General features: G+C 44.3%; 1 protein-coding gene across 1 annotated transcript; it reads right to left on the minus strand.

The window, feature by feature from the left end:
- Window positions 1–906: 906 nt before the first annotated feature.
- On the minus strand, window positions 907–21339 carry LOC119373780 (uncharacterized). Its single transcript, XM_037643835.2, has 17 exons — window positions 20846–21339; window positions 20561–20718; window positions 19538–19608; window positions 18039–18196; window positions 16861–16952; window positions 16649–16755; window positions 15390–15492; window positions 14325–14411; window positions 13298–13388; window positions 13149–13200; window positions 12440–12549; window positions 11175–11368; window positions 8841–8932; window positions 5915–6056; window positions 4666–4749; window positions 3101–3210; window positions 907–1727 (listed from the first exon to the last, which is right to left on the minus strand). Exons 1-17 carry the CDS (start codon window positions 21162–21164, stop codon window positions 1682–1684), a joined length of 2016 nt encoding a protein of 671 aa, XP_037499763.1. The 5' UTR covers window positions 21165–21339; the 3' UTR covers window positions 907–1681.
- Between the last annotated feature and the right edge of the window lie 115 nt (window positions 21340–21454).

Consider the following 21454-nt stretch of genomic DNA (forward strand, 5'->3'; position numbering starts at 1 on the left):
TTCCGGGAGATTTTCCTATGACCCGTACAACCGGGAGAAACGTTCAAAATCCGGGAGTCTCCCGGGTAATCCGGGAGACTTGGCGGGTATGCAATGGTGACCCTATTTTCTCTTGCCTTACATTTTGGATAGCATCAATTTATGCTCCATTAAAACGGCAGCCCGCGCATGTAACGTGGCTTCGCGCATTGCTTCATTCTCACGCGCTTTAACCACTGGTGTTAACCAGAGAGATAGAGAGAAATAAACTTTCTTGTGTGACCAGCAAAAAAAAATTATCGAGCAACGTCATAGTTCGGTCGCACTCAAGAGACACTAGGCCCACGTTTCTAAAATACTTTTAAGCGAAGCTTTCATAACTCGCAGATTTTGGCATTGTACGCAGAAATCCAGGTGCCCGCGAGTGCAAAAAAATGTGGCCCTCAAAGGCACACCGATCGCATGCGTATTTCTACGCGCCGTTTTCCAATAACTGGTGACCTTTTGATCATGGGTTTGTCCGCGTTCAGCCGTTTCTGATATGGCAATCTGATATTTTGTCGAGGTGACTTGTCGTTTGACGTTGCCACATTTCATTGTTGCCTGGATATGAACGCATGACTGTCGTCGTTGCCTGTAGCAACCGAAGTGTTGCACTGCAAAGCACGTAGATGAAGGTCCAATTGCTAGCATGGAGGAAGGAAAAGTTACGAGGGAGCATTGCACAATGCGATAGAAAGAAAGAAAATGAAAGAGTAGGTCAGGCACGCACACACAAAGCTTTGCTTGCCCTCATTTTCACTAGAAGGCATGGGCTCCTAAATTTTGTTTCTTTCTTTCGTACGCATCTTAAATGTCCCGAAATGAAGTTGGATTCCAACTGTACATGCCAAATCGAGCAAGAATTCACGACCCCCCCACCAAGAGCATGTCTTGAAACATTTTATTTTTTTAAGAAAACGTTTGGGGAGGTCAACACAGACAAAATATACGTATATACGTCGGTGCGCCAGGTAACTTGTTCGTTTGAAAACAAAGCATCTCTCCAAGACTAGATCTTTGTTGAGAAGTAAACAAAAAAAAGAAAAGGAAGTTGTCACAGTCTTAAAGAATAAAAGAGAAAAAAAATACTGTTGTTCTTTGACACTGTTTCGGCAGGGGAATAATGCTATTCCGTTATAAATACTTGCATATGGAAGCGCTTCAACCATCGAGAGCGCTTTCCAAACGAGCAAAGCTGAAGAATACTTTCTTTGTTGTAGTTGTTCTCAAAGTGATATGTAAGAAGGCGTTGTGTGGGCAGGTGTGTTATACGTTTTTTGCATAGCTGCCATTAAAAAGAGATCATCTTGGTTGGCAACTTGGACCCACCGTGAATCACCAGCGAACCGCGGAAAGAAGGCGTAGCCGTAATCCGCAACGTTCGTTGCTGCCGACTTTTCGCGTCCTTTCACACCCCCGCGACTTTTCTCTCGAACGACTTTGCGTGGAATGGTACGACTTCGCATTGGAAAGCGTAAAACACCTCCCAAATCTACTTTACGAGTGAGGCTTTATAAAAAAAAAAAGACAATCGTGCCTTCTGTGTCTAGTGCTACGTGCAAAAAGGGATAAGAATTCGGCGAACAAGGATTTTAAGTCCCGTAGTGGCACGCAGGATTGTTGATACGTCGAGGCTTGTCGGGCGTCCGTGCAACGTGATTCAAAGACCGGCTATGTGGAGATTGGCGTCGAGCTGTTCCAAGTACCTGCGCACGAGAGAAGCGATGTTTGAACGATTGAGCACGTTATTGCAAACAGGAGGATGTTTGGAATTCTTGCGCACGACTGTTTAGTACATATACTCCCGTCCTCGTTTCGATTTACTGTGGGCGTGCCTAACTTGTGCAGTGCAGTACATGTGTTTAGATTTACTTGGTTTAGACAAATTACTTTTTGCGATCTGGATAAATTTCGCCAATTTTCAGCAATCTTCACTAAAAAAAAAGACCTAACACTCTACAAAAGTTTGCCTTTTGGTTACTGGAAATTGCTTTCTTTCATAAAACAATTTCTTATTCAAATTCATTCCAGCGGTTGCCAAATCGGTACATCTTCATTTCACTGAATACGGACATCACTGTCGGACCATACAGTCCACCTCGACAATTGCGTGCTGTGTAGCATTATGGAATCAATGCTCATTGGCAAAAGCAAGCCACACATTCCATAGAAGCCGAGGTGAAGGGTATGACTCTTGCATGCTAGTAATCCTTCTGTGAATCTTCTATCCAGTCTGCACTGTGCGGAAGCAGACATTAAAGGAACTTTTTTTTTTGTTAGGGGGAAGCTTATCAATTAATGTCTTATTTTTAACTCCATACCTTTTTTTGAACCATCCATCGGAGCCCTCGAAGGGTAAGAAAGTGAATACATATGAGTAGACAACAACTTTTGGTTGTCTCTCTGATAATCAGAGTTATCAAAGTAAAAAGAAAATGCATAAAATTGAGTGATCTCTAACGTGCTATTCACTTGCATAACATCAACCTGGTTGTCCAGCGCTGGGTATCAATTTTAACTCAACGTGATTGAAGGTGGCATTAACGCGTTTCTTGCACACTTTAGGCTGTGTTATACTCTGACGTCTGATGCGAGCGCCCGCGAGGACATTGTGTTTCGTCACGCCGAGGCGCAAATCGTTCTCCGCTACAGTCGAGCCGGCTCCAACGCGTCGGTGCGATCGCATCTAGAGGAGCGCATGCGCAGTAAAGCGAAGAATGCCCGCACCACCTGTCGGGAACCGACGAAACAGCCCTCGAAGCAGGTTCCTGTACATGCGAGTCCGACGCGACCGGCGCGAAGTGCAGCAGGATCAATTCGGCGCCGAGCGACGCCCGAGCGCGCCAGCAGCCGTCAGCCGCGTTGGTGGTCAGCTGACGCCGGACTATAGAGGGCTGTTTTTTGCCGACGTAATGTCGCCATGATGCGCGCGCTCGCTCGTCGACGTTATGCTGGAGTATATCAGAACCTTTACTGCAAAATCGCCACTGAATTTTCTAGTTTGCTGGTGATGCAATGCACAGCCATAGCTGCACTGCCCAGATTAAGCACGAAAACCAATTATGCAAAGAAAATTTACCTCGAGTTCCACTGCTCCACTCTCGCCCTCAGTATGCTGGGTCCAAACAAACTCGCAAGCTGATTCAGGCACTGGCTTGCCGCACTGGACGTCAGGGCGTTCTCGCAGTTCTGCATCAAACACGCAGTAGAGAATGCCTCACCTTCGCGCTACCATAAATACATTACTCGAAAAACACATCGGACGCAGTAAACTATACTCCGTTTCAAACATCAGGTGCAACGCTATGGAAGCAAGTGAGACTTCTTGCAGTAGATGTGTCTGCATCGAGAAATTGTTCAATGATTTTACCACCTGTAATGTGATTTTGGTTTCGTTATTAGACTGAGTAATACATTAAAATGTTTTGTGCCTTAGAAATATACAAAGCCCGTTATTTATATTGTTGTCAATAGGTTGTTCTGGATCGCTTAGTGTCTCTTTGTTTTCGTATCGCCGCTTCCGCAATTAGTTGCGGTAGCGCGCAGCCGGAGCCAGTCACGGAGGCCACATTTACAACGACAAAAGGCAAGCGCAAGGTGCGCGGACTTTCACATTTTGCTGATCGAACTTCTTGTATAGCTTCCGCATCGTTGCACCTGACGCATGAAACGGAGTATACTTTGACACAACTGACTGTGCGAAAGGTAAGATGTCATCAAATGGTTCTGACACATTCCTGATTGCAATTTTAATTGATGCAACAACACACCCTTTCACAGTAAAACACTTCGTTAACGATGCAAGATGTGTCTTTCAGTCAACACTGAGCAGACAATATTTTAAGTTGTTATTTTTTGTTTTGTTGCATTCACTGAGGTATCTTGCACAGCTGTCATTGCAGAATGGGACGTAGAAAAGAAAAGCCTTATGTCAGAATATTAACACAAATGAACAAAATACAGAATATATGCAAAGAACAGCAAGAAGGATTTAATGGTGTGCACTAAAACGAATAATCTTTTCAATGAGCCTTTGAAGTTCACACCAGCTGCTTTTACTACATGCACATTCAAACCATTCCATCGTTGGTACTAGAACTTATTAAAGAATGTAATAATATATCACAGAAAGCGGAAATAGCATAACCAGCTGATACATAACAAATGCGCATAAATATTTATGAGTAAAGCTGTTTTAAGTGCACTGCACAATATTCAAAGCAGGTTCTGGAATGAATTACAACACTACCTGTTTTCCTACACTTTGTGCCAGCAAAGTATCGCATTTTTTCTGATACCGAGTGATAACGGTGTAAATGAACTGTGCGTTCATTGACACCGTTCACCAGTGTCTGGAGTAGCATATTGCAATTCTGCATTTTTCCTGCATGTTACTTTGAAGGTTACTGCAATAGATTTAGGTACATTTATACTTTGTACGCAAAATATAAATTGGGGAAGTAGGTCGTACACACGAGATATTCACACGAATCCGACAGTATACATAGCATTATTTCATGCAGTAGTTGAATTACTCAATGGCCTGTAAAATACTGCAATTGAGGCCTGTAAAATACTGCAAACAAAATTTGAACATCAGCTCCATTTTGTGATATAACCACATTTCTACAAACGTGCACCCACCAGACTGTAGAAGATGGGCTCGAAGAAGAGCTCAATGTGCACCTTGAACACTCGCTTTCCCACACCTTTCACGATGTTGGGGAGCTGTTGGAAGCAATGAGAGTACGAAACATGGTTTAAGGGAGGATGCTGCCCTTAATATTTTTTTTAGTTTTCTATCGATTTTGATTACACTTACGTATATTTGTGTGCCGATTTCAAATATGCAATTATTTTCCTAATACAATATGTATTTTTTAAAATACAAAACATTACATATACCTTTTTCCGGACAAGATTTCCAGATGCACGGTTTTTTCGCTCCAAGCATGTTTGAGAGTGTTGCAATGCGGCAACAAACGAGCACAATCACGCGGTTTTATTTTATATTTCGCAAGCTTTCTTTCAATGCCAAAAAAATCACCACGCAGCATGCACGTTGCCACAAAGAAAATGGATTGGTTGTCTTGGCATGCCTCTACAATGTAACAAAACGCACTTGGCTCAGAGCAAATATTAAAAACGTTGCACAACGTGCGAAATAAAAACAACCTCGACAAGAACCACGCGACAGCAAACCGTATGTCGTAGGTTTCATTCAGTTGCAGTTAACCACTTTTTTTATATCCTTGGTACTTGTTAGGTGAAACACCGTGTATAGTACGGAGTACAGTACTATACTCGCGGACAACTTTTCTTGGCAATGAACGGAAGGCTAGAGAGCCGAACTACGCGTGTGCTACCGCTGAAGATTGTAGTCCCACAATTGCGTCCGTGTTTTTTGTGTGAGAATAAAAAAAACATTAGTACTTTATCTTCTACGGGGCGCTGTTTGAAAAGAGGGTCAGTGCGCACCAAGGAGATATTTATATTTGTTTTGCTTTACGCGGTGTCATTTTGCGTTTTTGCACCTGCGAAAATGTCACACCTTTTACGTGCACCTCACAGTCAAAATGGTGTCTTCGTCTTCAGGTGAGCACTCGTCACCCTCCAGCTCTTCCCTACGACACGCCGAAGGAGCTTGTGACGAATTTCACTAACAAATGGCTGTGTAAGCCTGTGACGGCCGCTCGAATAATCAAATGGGCGTCACAGGAGCTACGGAAGGTTACCAAACCAAAACTAAATTCTAAACGCGCGCCGAACCGGACTACTTCGCGGAGCAGTACAATGTGCAGTAGCTCCGCCCCCGTAGCCTTTCCTTCATTGCCAAGAAAAGTTGTCCGCGAGTATAGTAATATGAATCCCAGCCAAGTAATAAAAACATCACCTGACTGCACAAGGTCTCCAGCAAGACCACGTGGTGAGCGTAGTGCCGGTGCCTCGACGCTTCCGAGAGGGCAGGCAGGAATTCGGCGACGCTCGTCGACACCTGAGGTACTTGGGACAGCTCCGCTATCAGGTGGATACACCTAGAACGATCGAGAAACAAAGAGGTGGCAGCAGTTCTCACATGAAATCTTCAAGACGACGGAGGCCGGACGTTTCACGAATCACGCAGAAACGACAGGCAAACAAAACTTGACAACTCGCATCAAGGAAAATTCTAACAAAAAGTGAAACTATGCTGTACTCGATTGCAACCTAAGAAAAAATGTCAACTCCGCCCACAGCCATTGTTGCTGCCCCTGCCACAGAGAATTTGCATAACTGCTGCATCCAATAGCGCTAACTCATTCTTGTGACATCAAGCACTTCGTGAATGTTTCAGATAGTTGACTTTCCCACACAGACACACGTTTGTCGCTGGTTTCGTGGCGTAAACCTGAACGTCCTGCGAAATTTTGTCAGGGATTGTGACATTGCTGCTCAGCCAAATGTAATGCTTTAGGCAGTAATGATGAACCTTTATCCCTCAATATGCGTAGTATTTACATTATCAAGAAAAAGTACTTACGGTTCGAGCAGAAACTAGCTGGCACAACTGTCTCTCGCAGGTGAATGGCAGGTGCGCCGCAGTTCTGTGGGTGGAGCTTGCTTTTTTTTCTTAGGTTGTAACAGACTATAACACATTTGACCAGTCGTATCGTATTGGGATACCACAGCAACTTTATACATAAAGTTATGAAAGAAGTGAACTAAGCTATAATATTTCAATAAGCATGTATTAAAAGGAAGAATGAAACCATATTATCACTGTCACACCCGCTTATTCTACTAATATGTCTTTAACAACTTATGTTACAAAACCAGAGCGCTCTCAAATGAACAGCTGAATGTTTCATATGCAACACTGAGAGTTATAACTCAAGTAAAGTACTAATTAATCAGCTGGCATTAAAACGCATTGAAAATGCTGCAGTACCAAGAGAAATGTTTTAAATTTATTTTGAGTTTGTTAACGGAAATTTCTTAACATAAGAGTCACTCATTAATTAATAATTTCTGGGGTTTTACGTGTCAAAACTATGATGTGATTACGAGGACCACTGTAGTGGAGGGCTTCAGAAATTTCAACCACTTGGGGTTCTTTAATGTGAACCTAAATCGAAGTACACGGGCCTCTAGCATTCCACCTCTATCCAAATGTGGCCGCCGCGACAGGGATTCGATGCCGCAACCTTTGGGTCAGCAGTTGAGCACCAGATTGCTGTACAGTGAAACCTCGTTAATACGTACCTGCCGGGAACGCGGCATAACTACGCACTAAACGGTAGTACGCATTAAACACCAAGTACAAATTTGCATCTCCTAGCGTATGCCATCGCCCAAATAAATAGAGTGCCACGGAAAATATTGCCTAAAGTACCCACCGCAAAGCCTTTTCTTTCCTGGCACACTCGCACGACCGCCCGATAACGCGTAGTGGCGACGCCGAAGAGCATTTCGAAACTATTGCAGGGTCCCTGATACGTGGTCAACGCAGTGACCGACATAGCGACAGAAGGGACAGTGTGATTTCCGCGGTATATGTGTGTGCGTCTAACCGCGATCTGCCACTGAACGAAAACTGACAGTTCCAGTGAAACGCGGTACGGCCGCGTGGAGCCGGGAGCCGATCGTCTCCCGGCTAGTTGTGTGCAGCGCGTCGCCTACTCGGCTCACGCCATCACTACCGGGCCGCTTGCTGTGCCGCACGCGCGCATTTATCGTGGGAATGTCGTTCGTACCCACTTCGCTCCAGATCGTGCACAGATGCGGCGAGTAGCTTGTTCGGTTAACGCAGCGATGACGAGCTTCATGCAAGCGATGCGCACTCCGCGATTCTCTAGCGGTCCTGGCAGCGGACGGAGGCGCGTTGTGTGGTCGCCTAATAAAAGCTTGCAGTATGGTTACAACCGCGCTACGCTTGCAGTATCGTACACGCGCGTTTAGTGTGATAGCGTCAATGCAGCGAGGTTTCTCGGCGCCCGCGACCCGCAACGCTAACTACGCAACAGCGATCTGCTTTCGTTTCTACAAAGCGGTGTGCGCCTTATGACGGCTTAGTAGCGTTTGCTGTCGGGCTGAAGTTCTTCGACGTGGTTGAAGTTCTTCGACCCTACCCGAGCATTTGTGCCATTAATTCAACTTCAGCCTTGAAGACGGCCGCGCACAACGAAGCGGCAGCGATCGGCGGCCCAGCGCGTTCAGGTTGTCGCCTAATAAAAGCGTGCAGTAGGCTTAAAAAGTAGCGCTGCGCCGCACGCGTGCCAGAGCAGATAGCTGAAGATACTTATTGTGATAAGGTTGTCGGCGATAAGTCATGTCGGCGCGTTCGTCGGTGGCCGCCACCTCGCCTTCGTTCTTTCCCGATGCTTACCCGCAAAGGTGTCACCGCAATCGCGCGGAAGTCGGAATCGGGGATCGACTGATCTGCGCACTTCTCAAAAAGGCGGAAGACCTTTGGCGGCACATTCTGGCGTCAGGAAGTTGAGCAGCACAGTAAAATTTTATGGCACAAAAAGTTATCGCGGTACGCAGGGTACGCACTAACCGGTAGGCATAGGGCGAACCACTACGGCTTAAGCGGTCAGCGAATGCATTGGGCTCTATGGGACTCGGTCGGGGATTCGTCGCAGCTACGTTTTAACCGTTAGTACGTTTAAAGCGGGTACGTATTAACGAGGTTTGACTGTAGCAGGTACGAGTCGCTCAGTTCGTTTCTAGCTGACTGTATACATAACAAGTACGGAATGATTCCTTCTTTCTTTTCAAGGTGGCAACCTGTTTTAATAACATTACACAGAAACACGTGCATCACTGTGGAGACATACCCATCAGCCAACTCCCAAGGCTCCGACGGTTTCCGGTAGTTCCAGTCTGTCGGCAGCCCCGCCCTCGGAGTAAGATTTTCGCAAGAATAAGCCTGAATTTAAAAAAAAAGAAGGAAAGGAGAAGAGGCTACAGGTAACTGTTTCAGCCAAGTGTTTCAACTACAAAGTGTGAATTACTACTCTACACTACAGCATCTGCAAGCCAGGCATTACATACGATGACGTACGTACTATGTACTAGAATAGTATATAATGTACAGTAAACTCGTTAAACAGAACCTGAAGGGACCAGTAAAATATGTTCCGTTCAACAGGAATACTATTTACTGAGAGATGAAAAAGGGTGTAGACTTCGAGTACAAAACCAATCATATTAGAGGCAGTTGTTCAATTTAAGCAGCAATTCCATTTAGGAAATTTTCATTTACTGAGAGTCTACTGTATTGTCTACACAGCAATGAGGAACAGAGAAGGGTGGCATACTATCTATGAAGCGGACTATAGACTGATGTTACGCAAGCTAGGCTGTGTATGTGTCCATGCCGCATAGCTGGGCGGAACCGAAACAAACGAGTTATTTGCCATCACTTGAAAAAAGTCGGACAATCTTTTTATGTTTTGCCTAACTACATAAGTAGTCACTAATCATTCAACTTCTAAAATGTTACAATTGGAGCAAATGTGTCAAAAAGAAAATTGTAGGCCATTTTGAGCAATTCCCGATACAGCCGTCTGTTGCTCCACATGAGCTACATACAGTGGAACCCCGACTATACGAAATTCCTCCCAAAAAACAAAGAATATAGGCATTAACTCTCAGTCTCACCCAAAAAACGGGTACAGACTGCCTGAATAGGCCCACAGCACGACCCTGCACTTCTCCAAGGAAGGTAGATTAAGTTATTTTTAAATATGACGGCTATGCATTTAAATGAAGAAGGTGTGAGCGGATATTTATTTAACTTAAAAAAAATAGCGAAGCCCCTGAGCATCTTTCCAATAAACGGAGTCCGAAAATTGCCTGCCCATAAAAATGAAACTGAAACCGCATTGGCAACAGCCTTCTGTCAGAAGAGCCAGATACAGTGTCATCACCATAACAAAACGGCGACGGAGCACATTTTGTTGAGAGTTCGCGCCAGATGTTCTCTGGTTAGCGCAGGATGCTTTCGTGTGCGTCTGAGCTGTGCTAATTGTTCCCTTGTGAAGTGCAATTGGTGATGTGCCGCTTTTATAGGAACGCTCACGTCAAGGGAAAGTTATTTTGCACGGTGAAGATAGCTGCATCACCTCCTTTTAGCGTGCTCGAGGCCTCTGACCGAGTACAGCAAACATAGGGAGATCTGCATGGTGTGTGGAGATATTTTCTGTATCTTATGTCCAAAACTGATGAAATTAAATAGGCTTGTTTGGTTTTTCATGCTGATTTCAAATATACAATATTTTTTCTTGTAAGCAAACTGGTTTACGAGATACAAAAAGCTGCCTCTCTATTGTTTCCGGAGACAATAGGAGAAAAGCCGTTCAGCAGAAAGTGAATATTATCAGATAGCTAGATACTACTATATGCAATAAGTGCAACGCTGCAAACAGTTTTCAGATCAGATCATAACTAGTCATTCTGCAGATGATCGAAATTCAATGTTTGTACCATGACTACCGTAAAGAAAAAACAAAATCAATTTTAAAAAATCTATGAGCAGAAAATTAGAATTCTGCTCTCAGCACTTTGTGGTACACAGCTTGGGCTTTATGTTAAAAAAGTAATTATAGCTCTAGCTGTTCTAGATCATGAGATATCACTCCGACATGCTAAATAAATTACCCAAAAACATTTAACGTTCAGCTCGTACTCGTTGCACAGATCTAAACTGCAGATGAAATACTGATCTTATAAGACTTCTCTTAGGCTTTACATGCGAAATAATACCTGTAGATGTCAATAATATCATTTAAAAAACACTTTTTTTCTTTGATGATTTCTTGGTCTCCACAAGCCATGTCCCCCCTTTAGCGTGCTCGAGGCCTCTGACCGAGTACAGCAAACATAGGGAGATCTGCAGCAGTATGTCGGTCAGGAAAAGTTTCCACGGGCCAAAAACGTGAGAATATCCGGATCTTGAAGACGAGCTTGCCGACTAGCTGAAGCTAGTTGGCAAGTTGGCAAGCAAATGGGTGAGTGGAGTGGGTAGGTGTGTTGAGTGGGTGAGTCCAGTGTGTGTGGAGTGAGTGAGCAGGTGAGCGACTGGTGTTGTCGTGCAACAGGCACACAGCGACTGAATGAGGCATAGAACGCTTCTTTTTTAAAGGACTGGAAATGTCCTGTAATCATACCGGCTGGTTAGTGTGCAGGGCCGGATCATTGTCGTGGAGCTTCTTGATGGCCTTGATGTTGGGCGTGGCACTGCTGCCGCTGCCAGATCCCCATCCCTGGATGTCCCTGTAGTGGAGAGTCTCTGCTGGCTGCTTGGCCACACCGGCTAGGCCCTCTGTGATTTTGGGCTTCACCACCTGAAAGGCCTCTTGGCCTGCGGTAATAATTATAATAATAACTGTTGAGGTTTTATGTCCTCGAACCACGATACGATTATGAGGGACGCTGTAGTGGAGGGCTCTGGAAATTTCGGCCACCTGGGGTTCTTTAATGTACACCTAAGTGCACGGGCCTCTAGCATTTCGCCTCCATCGAAATGCGGCTACCACGGCTGGGATTCGATCCCGCAACCTTCGGGTCAGAATTCAAGCACCATAACCACTACACCACCGCAGCGGGTGTCCTGGCCTGTGGAGAATGAGCACTTCATTCCTGGAAACAGTGCGGGGAAAAATGACGACACATGAAGAACAGACAAGACCAAGTGCTGTTCTTCATGTCTCGTCATTTTTTTTTCGCACCGTTTCCACTAATACAACTGCACCTACAAACTCAATCTCAGACTTTTTTGAAAATAAGCATGTCACACTTTTACAAAGGTGAGCTTCTGAAGTCGGTGGTTTAAGAAGATCTGAGAAAGTTCAAACTTGTCCACGGCATTAGTGCTAGCAATGCACAGTTTGAAAGACGTTCTATATCAAAAGAGCGAATGAGATCACTAACAAAAAAGTAGTACCTGCAATCGCCTCTCAATGTACGTCTTTTGCTCACTTCTTGAAAGACACATTAGCGTAGTCTTGGTCGCACTAGTAATAAAATATGCATTTACACCGTATCTGACTGTAAATACAACTGATCCTAAACTCACCATGAATGCGGGCGGAAGGCGTCAAATGAGGGAACGAAGCGAGGACAAATGTCGTCATTCTTTCTTTTTTTTTAAACGTAGTGCCCGATCCAAATTGCACGCAAAGACCGTACTCTTGAAATATTGAGACTTAGCACAACTATTTTAAGAGATGGTTCTTTCTGTATACGTACACATGTACAATAGAAACTTCCAAGCATTTCCCGGACCAGTATGCATTCCTAGTTATAACGCTGCTACCAGCGTGTCCGCACTGTACGTTTCCCAGCCACAACATTTCCTTCCTACAGTCTCACAAAAGAAGTGTTTATAAGCGAGGTTTACGGACAATATTTACAAGGGAGGTCAAGGACATACCATACGCTCTGACGACATTGGCAAGGGCGGCCGCGGCTCCTTGCCGCACTGACGGGATGCAGTCTTGGAGATTGTTGAAGAACAATGGGTAGACGGTTTTCAAAGATGCCCTGCGGATAGTGACGTTTATAAACTTGAACGGAACACGCAATGGCCAATCTCGCAAACATGTTGCAATGACCTCAGCTTGCGTGGTGGGTGAACTTGCTACTGATGACACCAAAACCCTATGAAATGGCAATAAAGGTCACCTACCACCCACAATTCCTAATTACAGAGGTACCGACACAATAACTTCAACTTGCGATCTTATCTCAGCTCACACTTCATGCAACCTTCACGTCGGAGGTTGTTAATCCAATCTACAATCACCATCATGAAAATTGGCAAAAGAGGTAAACTAATGGCATTAGCTTTAGAAGGTATGAAAAAGATGGATGGAGTAGTATCGACATGTAAAATGAAGCTTGACGCATTATGCTCATAACTTTTTATCTGATGTGCTTCTAAGCAGAGGTAGCGGCTTTGTCCATTCAACTATTCCACAATGTTCTGCCCTGGTAGGCAGGACATTCAACCAGGACATGTTCAGTGACAAGATGTTACACTAGAAATTGGTGGATAATGCAACGTTTCTTCCCATTGTAAAAGCTGGTGTGAAAGTTCCAGACAAGCCCCCTAAGAAATCCTCAAGAGCAAAAGCGCTTACTTTGACTCTTCAGGGTAGCACAGCATGAAGTTTCCGCAAGCAAGACAAGCGGCTGCAAATGTAACGAGAAATGACAAAGAATTTTTTTTCCAGAATAAGACGCAGGGCTAAAAAAGGCGGTAAAAAATGAGCACGTTAATCACACGTACCATCCCGAACTGCCCACGAAGGGTCTCGGAAGCAAATGAGGAGGGTCTGGAAAAGCCGGGACACATGCGGCCTCACGACATCGTGAGCTATCTGAAAAGAAATTCAGAAGTGCGAGGTCACGCGACTTTAACTAATGTCTCTTAAAGCAGTAGTCAGTAATGAATACAGTTCACCTGCACTGAGACGTCACAGACACAAGTGAACGCAATGATATCATGTCGCATTTGTACACGTGTTTCTCCAAGCTGGAGAGGGGTGCATTTGTCACTGCATCATTTACGCCACCATCATGATCAGTCTGTTTTACGTCTACTGCAAAACAAAGGCTTCACCCATCAATCTCCAATCACCCATCATGCACTGGCTAACCCCCATCCTGTGTTTGAACACTTATCAATTTCATCACACCCCTCAGTTCTCCGTTGTAACAGAGTGCGCTATTTTTCGACTACATCACCATCATCAACTGTTAGGTTTGGCAAGGTTACGTAAGTTTGGGTGAGGTTAGATTACAATAAGAGTCTTCAATTTCAGGGTCAACTTCACACTGGAATCACTAACGCTACTGCATGTTCATTTTTGGACGAAAACCAACTTAACCTAACCTAACAGTTTACGCTGTAATTGAAAGATCACACTTTTGCCAACTCGTACAGTCCGTAGCCCTACTAGTCTACACCTGCCCACCTTCATTTGTTCTTTATAAAGCTCAGCTAGAATATATTGGCTACTTCCATTCACTTAGTAATCCTGTCTAATTGCACTGTATTCCACTAATTCCTGTATCCCACTGTATTCCTGTCTAATTAGCATCACACCTGTCACTTTTCATACCATCACTAATTGCAGCCTATGACATTTTCTAAAGCCTCTAAGCTGGCCTCCAGGTTCCTGCCGAATATGCACTTTTACTGCCTTGTCATGTTGTCACCGACACATAACCACATGTCACATGACAACGTCCACAAACAGCAACGGTACAGCTGCCTCACTCACATGGCTAAAACATGGTACTAATTACTATACCTTGGAGGCAAGTTCCGCGATGCAGGCGCAGGCCGCCTCGCGAACAGCGTGATTTTCGGCAGCTGCCTGAGATATATAATAGTCTACCTGCGTAAACAAACAACAGAAAGAAGGTGTAAGGAGATATGCAGAAAGCTATCTGCATTAACCAAAGCACCACTTCAATTTTGTCAGAAGTACAAAAGAAAAAGTGCACAGCAATGATAAAGTATTGCACGCTTCCAAACCAAACATTTACTTATACTGCATAGTGCGATTACAACGTCAAGGATATCGTACTGGGGCCCTCAGCACATGATTATTAGATACAAATTACGGAATCAGCACATAAATGCAAAAATATCTAAAGCAACAAGAGAAATGTGCTCAATAGTTAGACAGAAAAAAAAATACTACATTGATAACAAACTAATTATCAAAGTTTATGAGTACCTAAAACTGTTTTGTAATGGCATAAATATTTAATAAAGAAATATGAGTTAACATTAACAGCAAAAATATGCAAGGAATGCCACCATGAAGAGTAACCAATGTATCATTATCATGTAATACTAATTACAAAACTACATTAGGAAAAAACCACCGAAATAACAGAGTGCATACCATAATGAATTCACATATAATAATTATGAATTCTTTATTGTGTGCACTCTGTGATAAACCATATAAACCAGCGATAAACCAGTTCACTAGGAAAACTAATAAATTTTTCATTACGCCAAGAAATTGCTAATATGAACTACTCCACACGGTAGATAAAATGGTGTGGACTATTTTATTAAAGTTTCGTATGTGAATGTAATGTTCATGCTGTGCACCACCAAACAAAAGAAAAGTTCACAGGAACATGTAAACTTGACGAAATAGGTTGCTAGTGCTAGAAAAAAAAAAAGCAGTTTACTTTTGTTTTCTTATTTATGTAGCACCCTTTCTAGGCAACGCTGACACATAATATTTTTATTATTTCGGGGCAGTAATCTACTGACTGAGCTTTGCTTAATTTTCACCCTTGGAGTACCTCGAAAATGCACAGTATAACAAGCAAGCTTCGAATGTGCGTCTTACCACGCAAGTGATGTGCCTCTGAACCAACTCCCTGCCTTCCGTTTTGGCAATGCGACGCCAAGTCTCCTGGGAATATATGCGCACTCCATCGGCAGTGTAGTATCTGTAAAACATGGCTGATCATGAAAGCTATGACTAAAATATGACATAAAGGAAATCACAGTTTAGTCATGGAGAACTTGTCACAGGTTGTCTATGACCACAGGCGTTCACGGGGGGGTAACTTAACCTTAGGTAACTAGGGGGGCGGCCACCCCCCCTAGTTACCTAAGGGGGGGCACAAAGTCTGCCCCATACATTGAGTTAATAGGGAGGGGGGGCCCTGCAATGAACCTTTGCCCACCTTCGCCCCCCATGAAAGGGAGCCCTGCGCACGCCTATGTCTATGGCTTCACATACGACAATCTCTTACTGTAGTGACGGTAGCAAGGTCCGTATAATCATCACAGCCAACAAATTTGCATCAGCACATACGGTACATGACCACGAAGGTTGCTTGAGGAAACAAACAAAGCTCTTCTAAGAAAGCACAGCAGAGACAATGAAGCAACTTTTTTCGGCGGCCACCTCACCACTCCAAACAGGATTACAATAAAGTCACACCGTCTACACCGTCTTTGCTTAGTTTCAAGAATGCGATGTAATTCTTAATGACCAGTTAATGGCCAGCTAGTACCAACTAGGCATGACTAGTTAAGCCAAGTAACTAGTACTAAAAAAAATCTGTAATAGCACAAAATTCAAGATATGAAACTGACCAGCATTTGCAGCCCTTATAAGGAATGCATTGTCGCAGAATTAATGGCACGAGTTTTCAAAGAATAATTTCAGTTCAATCCCATTTAGCCTTTCATTAGGGTATTCCTATAACATATTTGAGAGTTAGCGTTCTGTTGAACCATGGAGCAGCGAGCCACGGAAAGAAAAACAACAGGTGTAACGTTACGGAACAAGAAGAGAGTGTGTCAGGGAACAAACGGGTGTTAAGGACATCTTAGCCGAAATGAAGAGGAAATGGGCATGGGCAGGGCATGCAGTGCAAAGGTGAGATAACCGCTGGTCATTAAGAGTAAGAGACTGGATTCCAAGAGAAGACAAGCAAGTGAGAGGGAGGCAGAAAGTTAGGTTGGCAGATGATATTAAGAAGTTTGCGGGGATAAAGTGGCCACAGCAAGCACAGGACCGGGTTGATTGGCGGAACATGAGAGAAGCGTTTGCCCTGCAGTCAGGCCGATGATGATGATGTTGAGGACAGCTACCTATTAAGGCACATCTGGGGCAGTAGATCGGGAAAGAAGAGCTCGCGCTCCTTTTCATTGAAGGAGAGCAAGAACTTTCGGGTCGCCTCCGACGCCGCCAGCCGAACCTGCAATGCCGTTACAAAAAGAGCTGCGATTATCTTTTTTTGTTTTTTTCAACAGTTCCCTCAATCAAGATTAACAAGGCAGACGACCAGAAGCACGATTCTCACCTGACTCCAGTTGTCAGCCAGACCAAGCGCGAGGCACTTGCTAATTCTTGGCCCACAGTGGTTCACAGTGAAGGGGCTTTTCGATCCCGTCACTGTAACAGGAAACAAGACTTAAGCACTTTGCTGGTGTTTTTGTGGTGGTTCTTCCATGCCGAACTAGCATGCATTGTGACGCTCAACAGCACTGACACTCAACAGCATTCCGATGTTGAACAACAACACTGTGATGCTCAACAGCGTTATGATGCTCAACAGCAACAGCACTGTGACACCCAACACCACTGTGACGTTCAACAGCATTGTGATGTTAAAGAGCAACAGCATTGTGATGCTCAACAGCATCCTGACGATCACCAACCAGCCCAAAGGCTTGTTGTTGTGGCGTAAAGAAAGAAGGAGAGAAAGGTTTTTTTTTTTTTAATAGGTATAGGAGAGGTTTGCCTGCCAGCATGCTGAGCATGCTACTCCAAATGGATACAGTGTAACTCGACCTAACAAAACTTGATTTCACGCAATTCCCCACCGAATGAAGAAATTTCTATTCTCGGGCAGGTATCCAAATGGTTCAATGTTGTCATCAACCTGAATTAATGAAACTAACTTGACAGCAAAGTTGTTTTAATGAAGCTATTCCTGGAATAAATGAGCAAAAGAGCACTGACTTCTTTCTAATTGTGACACAGGTGGCATTTTCTTCGAGTGTGCACTCGAACACTACTGCAGTAAAACATCTAGCCGCCCTAATCACAACCCCAGTTTTATTTTGACTATGCTGCATGCTGTGCCAACACACCGAACAATGGACTTAAAAGTTGGTAGCACTTCTACGTATCACAAGACACTAGCAGCGGCGGTTGTTGCTTTCGTTACTTAATTGTTTATGCTACAAATGACATTGATAGTCTCTTCACAACTTCCTAGCTCGGCTTGCTCACACAATCACTGCATTCACTCTCCGCGTCTTTGTATATAAGCAGCCTGTCATAGTGTCACGTGACCGTCTACTTGGCCGGCATTACCCGAACATGGAAGGTTCCATGTCTGGGTGATGCCGACACAACACAAGAAAAACGATGTCATTTTCCTTGCGTTGTGTTTTTTGCGCTAAAAGGTTGTCACGGCTATGCACCAGCTAACCCGTCCACACACTGCGTGATGTGCTAAGCCAGCAACGTTACCTGAGCAACAGGTGATGAGAGACGAGATGACGCAAAACGTTGTCTCACGAACGAAGCGGCTGACGTGTTGCACTGTTCTGCACAGAAGTTCGAGGAGCGTGTTGTCGACAAACTCCTCGAAGCTTGCTCCGCAGCCGTCGATAACATATTGCAGGCACCTGGGTCGATGAATGGGAGTAAGCGGTATTCTGACACGTCTTGTAGCATGAAGGGTGCTGCGGAATTTTTTTTACAGTAATTGCAATGTTGTGTTTTCCTCTTGGGCGAGAAAGAGCAACACACAACATTGACAACGCTTCACTCAAGTCATTCGCTTTCATTTTGCAAGTCACTCGTAAGTTCTACATTTTATTAGAGGTTGTTTTATTAAGTCTCGCAGTCTATAAACTTTTGCAGCTGACTGTACAAACGACAGCATGCTCTGACTTGGATGCCATGCATAATGTGGTACTTATGACGGTATGCCCCTTTGAAATTCACATAGCCAAGTGCAGTTAAAGGGACACTAAAGAGAAAAACGATTTTCGTTTTTCACCACACTTGCCGCGAGAAGAAGCTTGGTAAGCAAGGAAACGCACAAAAAGAAAATGCTTGAGGCGACAACGCCTTGAAATTCCCACACTAAATGTCGTGACATATATTTTAACTACACCTACTAGGTCTTACGTGGCTCCTAACCAATAAATATGAAGTACATTGTCCTCTGAGAGGCCCATAGACCTAACACACCAAGTTTCAGGAAATTTCGTTCAGCCAATGTCGCCAAAATATGAAAAATACACTTTGAAATCCGTGCAACACGTGTGGCGATTTCGGCACGAATCTTAAAAATGAAACTTTGACCTTGATTTTCTCTTTTATTAAAGGGGCACTAAAGAGCAAAACAATTTTTCTCATATTAGTAAGGTACTCTTTCACGATACCAAAAACACCACTCTTGCTGAGAGAAGACGCTAGCGAGAAAATGCGCAAAAACTAAATGTGGCTTGCGACGCCACCTCGAAGTTTCCACACCATTCGCCGTGACATCACATGTTTTGATGGCGCCTACTAGGAACTACGTAGTTCCTAATCAGTAAATATGAAGTACACTGTCCTCTGAAGGGGCCACAGACTTAACATACCAAGTCTGGGGTAATTTTGTTGAGCCAATGGTGCCAAAATACGATAAATACACTTTGAAATTCGTTGACGTCACGCGGGGAGATTTCGGCGCGAGATTTAAAAATGAAACTTTGAACTTGACTTTCTCCTCTATTAATAAACCTGTGATGGCGAAATTAATGACATTAGAGTTCTCAGAGCACAATTTATCGATCTAAACCAATTCATTGTTTCTCTTGAGTGTCCCTTCAATAAACCTATGATGCTGACATTAGAGTTCCCAGAGTACAATTTACCAATCTAAACTAATTCACTGTTTCACTTTAGTGTCCCTTTAAGTGCAGGTAATACTAGTTATTAAACACATCACTGAATGCTTAGTAAGCAATACTAACTTCATGCTTGTCTCCAGGTGCCTCCAGCCGACGGTGTTTAGTAGGATCTTTGCAGCACTCGATGAATCAGGCTAAGCAAAACAGAAACGGCACAGGTTTAAGATTGTAGTCCCAGCAATGGCTCACAATCAAATGGCATCCACAATCATGCGAATGTAAGTGCAGTGCACAGTCACTGAGGTTATACGTTGACAACTCGTACAATAACTGAATTGATGCATGGTTATAGACTTGCATATCTTCCAACTCAAATTTCTATTTTTGTTATGTCTGTCTATCTCAAGATCCAAGGAAATCGTACCCCAATGCTTCAGTATTCCGATATAACTGTCATTGTTGGAATGATGGGATTGTCTATCCCGCTCCTTGTTTCGCTAGATCCAATTGAGGTTCTTATGAATCATCAGTGAATGGAATGCCGCACCTTTTTAACTTTGTCTAATTGCTTCAAGCTACATTCTAGTACATTCTGCTCGAAATTTATGTTTTCTAATGTTTCATTCAAAGTCGGGTTGTTTTCTTGTGCTTTATCATTCTTTCCTCATATCTTCTTTCCTTAGAATGTTATCCCAGCCTTTGCCTAGCTTTGTTTTTACATTTGCACCTTGCCTATCCTGCTTGGACCACAAGTCTTGCAGTGTACTGTAAATCAACGAATAAAGACTTGATTTACTTGTGCCGCCAGTTTCGGTTCGCGGAACTATGCGTCGACGATTAAGAGCTTGTTTTTTGTTGTTGCTTATCGGGTCGGTAAGCAAAATATGTTGCGTTACTGGAAAGTTGGGCAGGTTGGTACTGGTTCATGAAGTTGAACAGCATATCGCTGTTGATCACTGTGTGTAGCACAATCTTCTGTTGTTGTTTTTTTTTTCTTCTGTGTTTTCTGCGCCACTGTATATATTTTCCGATCGTATGCGATTAAGCTTAGTTGCGAGTCAGCGCCTGTCCTGTTCTCTCTTGAACGCCCCTTGTCATCTGCACTGTTGAACATCATGAACGTGAAATACGCAGAGCACTACGTACAGAAGAGCCGCTGGTTTCGCTCTTCATTTCCTCCTGAAGGCTGCCGCACTCCGAGGGGTCCTTGTCCAAGTAGGTTTCGATGAAACGCACGAGGTCCTTGTGATACTTCGCGTACAGCTTGACGCCGTCGACAGCGCAGAGGGTGCCCAATACTTGACCTACATACACAACGTTACGAAAGCAACGGATGTTGAATACGAACCACTTACGCATTACACAAGCCCAGCAAGGATACGCTACCACTAAAATGAACCCATTCGGGTTGGCGCGGCAACCGAAACTCACCGGCCTCTAGCCGCACGTTCACGCTGGGGTCCGTCACCAAGGAAATGCAAACGCGAGCGACGCTTTCGTCGAACGCCTCGTTGCTGGCTTGCTGCGAGCTGCGTCGGTGTTCGACGATCGCCTTGGCGCCCAGGAGAGCGCCGAGTTTCGATTCCCAGGTGCATTTGTCGCACTGCTGAAGTTTGGCGAGCACGGCGGCTTCGAAGACGCTCACGTCGGCGCCTTGCGCGCTTGTCAAATACCTCTGCGCCTCTTGATATCCACGGTCCCGTTCCAGGGAAGTCGGGCTGCACAGCAGTTTCAGCGGTTCCACTGACATATTGCAACTACGGGAAGGGCAACCGCTAGCGGATCGCAGTCTTCTTTCCGCGTTTTCGAGCAACTCAGCTGTTCATGTGGGTCGAGAAGTCATTCCAATGTTCCCAAGCTTGCCAGCTACGCGATCGCATACTACGAGATCCGTGGATCTTGCGTGCGACACTGCGGCAAGTGCGGCCACGCAGTAAAAAATTAATTCGTTATCCCAGCTCATTTCCTTCTTGATTTGAGACTGGCAATTTTTTTTTCCTAATTCTGAATAACACGTTCTCGAGGAATACTTCTCCGTAG

This window comes from Rhipicephalus sanguineus, chromosome 11 (genome assembly GCF_013339695.2).
Source record: "Rhipicephalus sanguineus isolate Rsan-2018 chromosome 11, BIME_Rsan_1.4, whole genome shotgun sequence".
Classification (NCBI taxonomy): Eukaryota; Metazoa; Arthropoda; class Arachnida; order Ixodida; family Ixodidae; genus Rhipicephalus; species Rhipicephalus sanguineus.